This window comes from Vitis vinifera, chromosome 17 (genome assembly GCF_030704535.1).
Source record: "Vitis vinifera cultivar Pinot Noir 40024 chromosome 17, ASM3070453v1".
In the NCBI taxonomy this organism is placed as follows: Eukaryota; Viridiplantae; Streptophyta; class Magnoliopsida; order Vitales; family Vitaceae; genus Vitis; species Vitis vinifera.
The window spans coordinates 14600955-14611780 of NC_081821.1; the positions used below are offsets into that span (position 1 = coordinate 14600955).

Sequence of the window (10826 nt, forward strand, 5' to 3'; positions counted from 1 at the left end):
TTTATATTAATTTAAACTATTTAGTCCAACTCCTTATTTCTTGATTTTAAAATTAAATACAAAAACTACTCGATGTCTAAATAAAAATAAAAATTAAATTCAAAAGAAAACAAGAAGGAAAATATATATATATATATATATATATATATATATATTAAAGTCTACCTTCCATTTAGTCTATATCACTTTTAGATTCTTTCATTGATTATTTCTCACACAAAAGATGCAAGTTGAAAATCATGACTAAATTATTTGAATTTTAGTTCCTAACCAAAAGCCTACTAATTAATCACAAAAACACCAAAGCCCAAATTTGAGATGTATATATATAGTGCCATGAACTCAAATAGTTAAGTGAATATGTGAATATTCAAAAGCCAAAAAAATGGATAAGACCATGGAATCATTTAGAAGAATGAGAACTATTAATAAGATAAAGATTTCCTGAGAAATAGTAGAAAAGATAAAAAGAAAAAAAAATTATCAAATCCCATAAAGAGAATATATATATATATATATATATGGTTTCAACTTAGGCGGATTGATGAGGTTGATGACTAACCCAAACTCAACCTGAATTAAAAAATAGTCAATTCAAACTCAATCCAACTTGGAGTATTCAACCCAACCTTATTTTTTTAGGTCTAGGTTAAATTCGAGTTTTTCAAATTAGACTCAAATTGATCGGATTAGATTCAGGTTGATCATGCTACAAATTTCAAAATTTATCAATGATATTGTTTTAATGTATTTATATGAAAATTTAAATAACAAATATGACAAAAATTCAAGATACCAACCAAAAAATAAACATAAATTTATACATTTTCTAAAACTAATAAAAAATATATAATATAATATAATTTGATATTTTTCTTAAAAATAAAAATAAATTTTATTATATAAGATAAAATACATTATAAATATTATAAAAACATTAAATCCGATTCAAGTTAGGTTCGAGTTGTCCGAACCGTAATCAGAGCTCAACCCAAATTAAGCTTGGATTGAAAAAATCTAACCCAAACCTAATTTAAATATTGAAAATAAATGTCAAATCCCACCCATATATATATATATATACCAGCAATGTCTCTTTAGTGAGAAATATATGGTTCTATTCTATTAGTACAATTTTCAGAATAGAGAACACTTCAAAAAGTATACGTTATACTTTAAATGACTCCATTATACTCATCTCCAAAGTTTTATATGTTTTAAATGAATTAGTCATTAGGTTGTTGAGGAGGTCGAGATGCTAGGGATGTTTTCATAGTCAAACGTCGTAACCTACGAACGACAGTGGTGACTGCCTACGGTGTGAGGCGATGATATGGCAATATAATGTGGTTATGTGGTTAAAGCTTACCATTGTTGTTGATTTGACATGTCGTGACTATAATTCTTAAAAACAATTCTAAATTATTTTTAAAAACAAAATTACGTTTAAAAACTCTAATACGAAAATGACTTGTTCTCTATACATTTATGCATATTGCAAAAGTGTCTCAAGCATTCTTTATATTGTCTATTATTGCTCAGAACACTACAGAAAATAGTTGAAAATGCACAAAATTTACTCTAAAAAATAATCTGAATAAATTTTCAAAAAATATTTTTTTTTTGAAAATATAAAATTATTGTATATATACTAAAACCTCTTAAATCTTATTTTAAATAAAAAATATAAAATTAAGTGTTTATTTGTATATATACTACATATTTTCAGTTTTTAAAAATAGGAAATAATAATATCTTTTACATAAATATAATAATTATTGTATAAAAGTATGATTGTATCATGTTCTTCAAAATAATTTTTAAAATTTTAAGATAGGAAAAAAAAAATTAATATCTCAATTTTTTAAATAGATTTTAAAATTTAGTATCTTTTTTAGGATAAATTTCAAAAAAAAATCTTACAATTTATATAAGAAATATATACAAATGAAACCTAATATATCAATTTAAAAATTCTAACACCTTATTTGCAAAGACGTGCACACGCATTTTTATTGAAAAGACGCACCTCATTGGCTTTATTTTTTCTTTTCAAACACTTTTATTCTTAAAAATTTTTATTCTATATTAAAATTTATATTTTTTTATTTTTTTTAGTACTTTTTAAAAATATTTGCAATCTTGAATTCTTTTATCAATTAGATTGCATTTTGTATTATATTTTATAAATTGGTATACATCTACACTTCACTCAAACTCATCTTGTATTGCACCCCTACACTTTTCTATGGGAGACTTATGACTTGGTCTATAACTGTTTTTTAAAACAGTTTTAAAAAATAATTTTAAAAAATAGTTTTCAATTTTTATAGAATTTTTAACCTATTTTAAATATTTTAAAATAATTTTAATGTCTAATGTTGTTCTATATATTTATATAATATTTTTTAAAAGATCCCTTAAAAAACAAATAAAAATAACTAAAAGATGTTTTTAAAAAATGCTACATTTACTATATTTCAAAGCAAAAAACAGAAAATAATTTTTATTATTTAACGTGTTTTCTTTTTCTTTTTTTCTTTTTCTTTTTTTTTTTCCTGAAAACCGTTACCAAACAAACCCTTATAAACTTCAAATGTGGCTTCCAAAACTAAGCTAAAAACCAAATTCATTTTTTCTACTAAATTTTTTTTAATCATATTATCTAAAATATATTTTCGCAAAAACAACCGTTCTTATGCAACCTCTCAGCGTAATGAGAAACACCCAAACATTTACGATCTACTATCCATCCGTTTCCTGTCAGGAGTCTGGAATGAAAATAGGAATAGGAATGGCAATGCAATCCAAGGTAGGCTTTTCATGAGTGTTAATGTTGTCACATTCCCATTGTACTGGAATGAATAATGGATTGGGTCTCTCATTTCATTCCCTGTTCCAGGGTCCAAATCTAGCTCTACTCTCTTTCCCTACCAAAAACATGGTGATAAGTTGTCAGAACAAACACAATTCACTTGTAAATTCCCCAATTGGAACAGATTATGCACTATGTCATTGTTTTTATCAAAGAGAACCAAACCCTAACCCCTCGAGAAATCACCTCTCTTTCAAGAAGGATCATCAACAAACCATGGAGTCTGAAATATATTACCATCAACATCCAAGACAACAAACTTTGAAGAAACCAAATAAGCATACTAGTTTCACATGCTAAAGACTAATCAACAGAGCAGAATAAAGGGAAAGAAAAATGAAAAAGTAAAGGAAAAAACCCTTCTAGCATCTTGATTAAGTAGGAAGGCGAAGCTAAAACCAAATTTTTATGATTTATGCACGGTTTTCTATCCCCAACAAGATAGACAACAAGACAATGGTCCATCACTTGGCAAGCATCATCCTCACAAACTCCTCATAATTCACTTGCCCATCACCATCTACATCCGCTTCTCGAATCATCTCATCCACCTCTTCATCAGTCAACTTCTCACCGAGATTTGTCATCACATGCCGAAGCTGCAAGATGAGAATCATTAACATTGAGAACAAAACAAATTTGTAGAGCCATAAATAACTGCTTAGAGCATATTTTATATTTCTGAAGCAGATCAGATGGTAGACCTGAGATTTAATACTTGGATTTGAACTGTGTATCTCATTTTATCAAATAATTGAAACTAAAATAGAAAAGAGAAGCAGACTAAGAAGCTACCTCTGCAGCAGAAATAAAGCCATTTTGATCTTTGTCGAAGACCTTGAAAGCTTCTTTGAGTTCCTCTTCAGAGTCAGTATCCTTCAGAGGCCAAAAAAAAAAGAATGATAAAAATGTATACACCTTTATAAATTTCAAAGGTAACAACATGGAAAAACAAATTCTTGTGCTGCCTAAAGTGATTATAAGACTGGAAGCTATTCCCTGTAGACAAGCAGTCCATAATGTAAAAACCTTTTTTTTATTTTTTATTTCAATCAGAGTAACAATGGTCATATTAACATGTCACTTGCAAGACTTGCCAATTTAATGTCATTCAATAGCTTCATGTGGGACTTGAAGCTACTAATTACAAATTCACTATCGAACCAAGGTACCTTACTAATTTTTATTTTTATTTTCTTTTAATCGGTAAAAGCAGAAGTAAAAATATATAAATGAGGAAAAAGGCTGCCCAATGGTCAACCCAAGGCATACAGTAGGCACCAAAAGGCAACAACAAAAAAATAAAATAAAAAATAAGAGGGGATACAAAAAATCACACTCGTCCTCACCTAGAACCCAACCAATCAAGGAAGTTGATTAAAGGTAAAGGTCCATCATCATCTATATACAACTTAGTCCAAGACCAAAAACTAATATTCTAATCTTAATTGATAGTAGAGAAGTTCATAAAAGGATACACTAACAATGAAGGAGATGAAGAAAGGCCCTAGGGGTGGAAGAAGATGGTTTGTTGTGGAGTCCAAATCTTTTGAGCTTTTGGTTGACAACGTAGGAGGGAAATTGAGAGGGTGCATTTGGGGATGCAAGCCTTAGTAGTTTGTTGGATGGAGTTGAGACGTGCTACAGAGGGAGTGATGATAGAAGAGCAGAGAGGAGGGGTATTTATCAGGCTGCAAGATAAATGGTAGAAGTGGTGATGGGGTTCTGGTCACTCATTTGTTGTTCGCTGACGATAGGCTAGTCTTTTGCGAGGCTAGTCTTTTGCGAGGCTTTCCAAGATCAGATGGCTTATTTGAGCTAATTGTTGATGTGGTTTGAAGTCATTTCAGGTTTGAGAATCAATTTGGATAAGAGTGAAATTTTGTCGGTAAGGAGAGTAGAGAATCTGGAGGCTTTGGCTCTTGAGTTTGGTTGTGAAGTGAGGAGGCTCTCAACTACTTACTTGGGGTTTCCATTGGGTGCACAACACAAGTCCGTGGCTGTTTGGGATGAGGTGAAGGAGATATTTCAGAAAAGGTTTGCCATATGGAAGAGGCAATTTATCTCTAAAGGAGGGAGAATCACTCTAATTCGCAGTACTTTGTCTAGTATGCCCATCTACTTTATGTCTTTATTGCATATTCCAAGAGTGATTAGATTAAGATTAGAGCAAATTCAAAGGAATTTTTTATGAGGAGGGAGTGTTTTGGAGAGTAAGCCTCATCTTGTAAAGTGGGATACCGTCTATTCAGACAAAAGGAAGGGTGGTTTGGGAGTTAGACGTCTTTCTACTCTCTATAGGGCTCTTTTATATAAGTGGAACAGACGCTTTGCGAATGAAAGGGACTCTTTGGAAGCATGTTATTAGTAGGAAGTTTGGGAGGAAGAAGGGGGGTGGTGTACTAGGGAAGTGAGGGAGGGGTTTGGTGTGGGATTTTGGAAGGAAATTAGGAAGGAAGGATCTCTTTTGCAAAAAAAAAAAAAAAAGTCGTATTTTCTGTGGGGGATGATAAAAGAGTGAAATTTTGGAAAGACAAATGGTGTGGGAACATTGCTCTTTATGATTCTTTCCCCTCTTTGTACGCCTTAGCGGCTTCTAAAGAGGCTTGGTTAGTGGAGTTGTGGGACTCAACAGGCGAGGAAGGGGGTTGGAGTCCTAGATTCTCTAGGCCCTTCAATGATTGGGAGGTGGAGGAGGTGGAGGAGGTGGAGAGGTTACTTGTGACAATACAAGGAAGGAGGCTTAATCCTAATTTGGAAGATAAGAGTGCTGTGGAAAGAGACTAAGGACGGGATTTTTTCACCAAAAAAACCACTGAAGCACCAAAACAGTTCTGATAATAACCCTTTCTCACATGTGTGGATACAAGCAATTACATGTGGAAGCACGTGTATATTACACACATAAGCAAAGAAAGAAATTAAGACAAAAAGGCAATGCATCTTTCAGTCGGAAATTTCACACAAATTTCATGCTAATTACTCAATGGAAATGACATTTAGACAAAAGAAAAAACCTTGCTATGTGAAATTGAGACATAGTGTATTGATGTCTCAATTCACTGCATGAGATTAGCCCCCAAACATAAAACTTTATTAGATATAATGGGTAAGGAAATGCTGAAATATATAAACATGGCAGATGGTAACACAGAAGAGAAATAACACGGAAATGGATGAAATAAAATAGGGAAGCCATAAAGAATTTCTCAAAAGTGCATGACTTTTTTTTTTCACCTAATAATTTATTGCTTTGACAGAAATTTTTAGTTTCCATAGTAAATGTAGGACAACATCCACACTGCCCACAACACTTGCAGGCAGCAAATAATAGGGTGTTCAACAGTCCAAATGTCCAATAGTCCAATTTTGGGGAAACCAAAAAAGCTTAAGGAAAAAATAAAAAATAAAAAATTAAAATGGAGCCTAAAATGGTTACTGCAGCAGTTGAAAAAATTGACTTTTGACCAATTATAGGGTCAACAATAGGCTAGCAAGTTCAGAACAAGGAGATATTTAGCGCTTAAAACCGAGTTCAAAACAAGAACAATTCAAGACTTGAACAGCTAGTACTAGAACAAGCATACGTTCAGCACTTGAACAGAAAGTGATGAAAAACCACAAGTTCAGCAATGAAGCCTCATGCCCAAGAAGGTCCACAAATAAAGTGGCAAACAATATCCCGGCAGGCCTCACTTTTGCATGGCCAACACCAGGCCTGTGATGAATGAAAAAAATGTACTCACCTTCATTTTGCGTGCCATCAAATTCAAGAACTCAGGGAAATCAATGGTGCCATTTTGATCAGCATCAACTTCATTGATCATATCTTGCAGTTCAGCTTCAGTGGGATTCTGTCCCAGAGATCTCATTACTGTCCCCAACTCTTTGGTTGTGATGCAGCCTATACAATCATAGCATACATTAGGAAGGTATTTATTTTTTCTTTTAGCACAATATGAATTCTGAGTAAGCAGTTTTAAAGCAAAGGGATAGATTAAGCACAAGTACAAGACATAACAGAACATAATATGCTAGTCCAGGCCAGCAAACAACCAAAAACAAATACAAATTTGTATAACCATACTAACAGGGATATTCTTTTCCCTTTCCATCTTTTAAGAAAGATAATATTGCATAGGATAAAAGATGATAATCCAGAACTACTGTCTACTTCTGATGTACTTTGTAGCATCTATATGGTACAAGTTATAGATATCGGTTTACACAAAAAAAAAAAAAAAAAAAAAAAAAATTAACCTTCTTGTATCATGTATCATGGGTCCTTAACAACTATGGATCATACAAACTCAAGCTAGGCTCTCTTAATGAGAAGGTTCTAGCATATGCAGGAAGTGGTAACACCAAAAGGGGAAAAGATAGTGCTTTAGAAGGATTCCACAAGTGAAATTATAAGTTCACCGTCATATGACTTGTGGAATTATAAGTTCACCATCACTTGTGGATGTCTATACTTACAGAAGTTCTTTGAGTAAGTGAACTTCTTTGAGTTGAAGAAGTTCTAGTATTCCATATAATTTCTCTGTAAGTATACACATCTACAGCCTATGACCAGGTCAACAGCTTTTCCATGAGAAATTCTTAATGGAATGCAAAGCATACAAAAACAGACTCTCAACCATTATCAGTAATGGTTCCATACTTTGTAGTTTTTGAAGCCCAAAACAATCTCAATCGAGTAGACCCCTAGAATCCACTCTATTCACAATCCATTCTTAAGCAATCTAGGGTCTTCACTTCAGTAGGGGGTGCCAAACAGAAGTCACACAAATTGGAAAAATAGACTCAGGATAAGGCCATACTTTAGAAAATATTCTAGCAGAATATCAAGGAAAGTGTGATCAAAAGGTGAATCACAAGAAACTAAACTTTCAGCTTAGAAAAAAAACATTATCCACAACACTTTAGTAAATATGGACAAAAATGTTTTAGGGAAGTCAAACATCAAACCGTCAAGCCAACAGTTAACCTCACTAAACTAAATTTAAGAAAAGAAGACTCCAAAACATCATCCTGCTGGAAGGAGGCACGCTAATCAAGGATGTTACAGAGGCCATCCTGACAAACAACTTTTCAACATAGGCATTATGCCCCAAGATTGAAAACGTCAATAGTGTGGATAAGGAAGGCAAAAAGAAGAAAAACAGCCAGACTGGTAGCCAAACTGCAGCTGTTGCTTGACAGGTTGGAGGGCTCAGATTGATAGTGGAAGCAAATACAAAACCATCTCTTATTGCTGAAACTGGATGGAATTAAGCATGAGCAAAAGTTTAAAAGCCAAATGTTTCCAATATTCTGGAATCATCATAAAAAAAAATAAAAAATAAAAAAATAAAAAACACTAAACTCCCACGGGATTTCCAGAAGGATATCTTAAAAAGTAAGAAGCTGCTTAAAAAAAGCTTCAACTGGAGTGCAGGAAAGTACTAATATCAAAACTTAGAAAGATTCCATGGTTCTATTCTCTTAATGTCTCACTTTTGATGAGAAGAGGATAGAAATCAGCAACATCAGAACACCAGTGATTTATTTTCAAATGGAAAGGCCTGAAAACAAGGAGCTTGTATAGGACATCTTCAGCCATTACATAGCTCCACCACAAGGCAATAATAAAAATAAAAACAATTCAAACAAAAAATGGAAGAGCTCAGGATGCTTTAAAGAAAATACGTCTGCAAGGAACCCAAAAACAATGGTTCATAGAACAGTATTGTCAAAGGCAAAGTTGAAGGCAACAGCATTCTGCCGTAAATGATAAGGATTTTATGTGCATTTTGTAGCATAAATATTCTACTCCTGTAATTCAGCCTCATTATATCTTTCTCCAAACCAAGAAGCAAGAAGAATGCAACATGAAAAAAGAGAATTTGAAATATACCTTGCTTAGCATAAAGATTTGAGTCTCATAATCCATTTTACAGAAAAGTGTAATGCATATGAAAAACAACTTACACTCTGAAAGCCAAAAGTCACAAAATTCATCAGGCGAAAAGCTTTAAATAAAAGGTTCTAAACATACTCTCAAATCTGAATATCAGATGCAAACTTCTTCCATGCTGATAAAGTAATCTTATTTCTAATGTTAACTGCTAAAGGAAATAAGGTACCTTTGAATCATAGATTTTAGAATAATTTCCAAAAAAACAAAAATAAAAATGAAATGCAATAAAGAATGGTCTATTCTAGCAAAAGACTACCAACCAAAAGGTTTAAGTCCTTAGCTTGTGTCTGAGTCATAGATAAGGAATTAACCACAACTCACACCCAAAATGAAAAATAAATAAATAAACAAAATAAAATAAAATAAAACAAAACAAAAACCCTTTTCCAATTTCACTTCAACACTGGCTAATATCCTTCACAGAAGCAAAATGTCAAACATGGGGAAATGAGACTTTACCACATTCCTATATGTTTACAAGGTCACTACCAGCAAACTGCCTCAGGGAACAAATAAGCAAAACAAAATCAACATTCCAGAAGCATCTTAACAGCCCAATTCCTTGGTAAAGTAGATACAATAACGACAATCTAGTAGGTGTGAGGTGGGTACCTCTAATCCATAAAGCTCAATGCATAAACACATCTTCTGTCCAGTTTTCATTTTCCAATTATGCTGCCGGAATACCCAAGCTCCATGGCACAGAATAAATTACATAATCCAAACAGCATACCCTCATGGCAACAAGACACTCTTAATAAGAACCAGCAATGGTCATCTAAAACATTCATTGAGAACCATCAAACCAACCAAATAAACCCATGAATAGTTGAAAAAATGTTCTCCTTTTTCAAGAATGGAAACAAAGAACGCCTTCGTCTTTGGGTTATTTCCAATTGTTTAAAGCGTTCAGGTTTTTTCTAAAACACCAAAAAAAAATTTTAAAATAAAAAATAAAAAAAATTAAAGGAAAAACACACTGGCATTTCCTAAAACCACCCATTTCTAGGAATGTTTTCTACAACAATTTTCAGAAACATCCTACGAAACATAATTCTGTATATTAGTTTCAATTTATCTATTTTCAAAAACATAAAACAATTCTCATTTCAGCTACCAAAAAGCCCTAACTATGAAAAGCCCTGGAAGTGTCAAACTAGACCAATCCAGATTCAACTTTGAAAACCATGTTTTTTGTCCCTCCTTAGTTTCAAATCTGCGCTAACAACACCACAGAAATGAATTTAACGGAGAAAAAGCAATTGAAAGAGAAAAAAAAACTCCCAAAGAAGCATCATAGTCCAAGAAAACAGACAAAAGAGGATCCGGGTTCGCATGGGTTTCCTAAAACGATCATCATAAATATCATCTTCACCATCAAACAACAGATCTATGGTAGATTCAAAATGAAGACCAAAAATAAAACCCTATAAAACATATGTATAAAACAATGAAAAGAAGGAAAAAAAGAAAAAAGAAAACAAAAATACCATCGCCGTCCTTGTCGAAGAGGCTGAAAGCTTCCTTGAACTCAGCGATCTGCTCTTCCGTAAGCTGTTCTGCCATGCTTCCCCCTTCTTTCTTCCTTCCTCTCTCTTCCTCTCTTTTTCCTCTGCTTCTGCTCAAACCAAATACAAATGGAGAGAAGAAATTTGTAAGCCTCGTACAACTCGCGGTGACTGGGCCCCACCAACTCTGCCCCTAGCCCCTACCTCTTTAGTATTTTTCTCTGGGGACCCACTGGCCTTTTCTTTATCTTATTCCCACGGTCCACCGCCCTTCTAAGTCTTCAATACACCTCCCCACCGTCTTTAATACTATATATGTCTGATCTTGACTCGCTGTATGATGACTTTTCGAAAATTAATATTGACTTACTGTATAAATAAAAAAATATAAGTGTTGACAGCCTATTTTTTAAAATAATTTTCTTAAAATAGTTTTTAAGAATAAATTTTTATTTATTTAAATAATAAAATTTTGTTTAAA

At 32.8% G+C, this 10826-nt stretch overlaps 1 protein-coding gene across 1 annotated transcript; it reads right to left on the reverse strand.

Annotated features, from left to right (window-relative positions):
- Window positions 1–3081: 3081 nt before the first annotated feature.
- Window positions 3082–10626, reverse strand: LOC100260795 (calmodulin-like). Its single transcript, XM_010647464.2, has 4 exons — window positions 10328–10626; window positions 6622–6779; window positions 3671–3751; window positions 3082–3474 (listed from the first exon to the last, which is right to left on the reverse strand). Exons 1-4 carry the CDS (start codon window positions 10401–10403, stop codon window positions 3340–3342), a joined length of 450 nt encoding a protein of 149 aa, XP_010645766.1. The 5' UTR covers window positions 10404–10626; the 3' UTR covers window positions 3082–3339.
- Window positions 10627–10826: the final 200 nt, after the last annotated feature.

Bases quoted from the DNA above. Each gene is read 5' to 3' on its own strand.
- LOC100260795 (XM_010647464.2), bottom strand. From the start codon at position 10,403: ATGGCAGAACAGCTTACGGAAGAGCAGATCGCTGAGTTCAAGGAAGCT. The intron at 6,780-10,327 runs GTATTTTTGTTT...ATGATTGTATAG, and splicing joins CTTCGACAAGGACGGCGATG to GCTGCATCACAACCAAAGAG. The intron at 3,475-3,670 runs GTAGCTTCTTAG...CTCATCTTGCAG, and splicing joins GCTTTATTTCTGCTGCAGAG to CTTCGGCATGTGATGACAAA.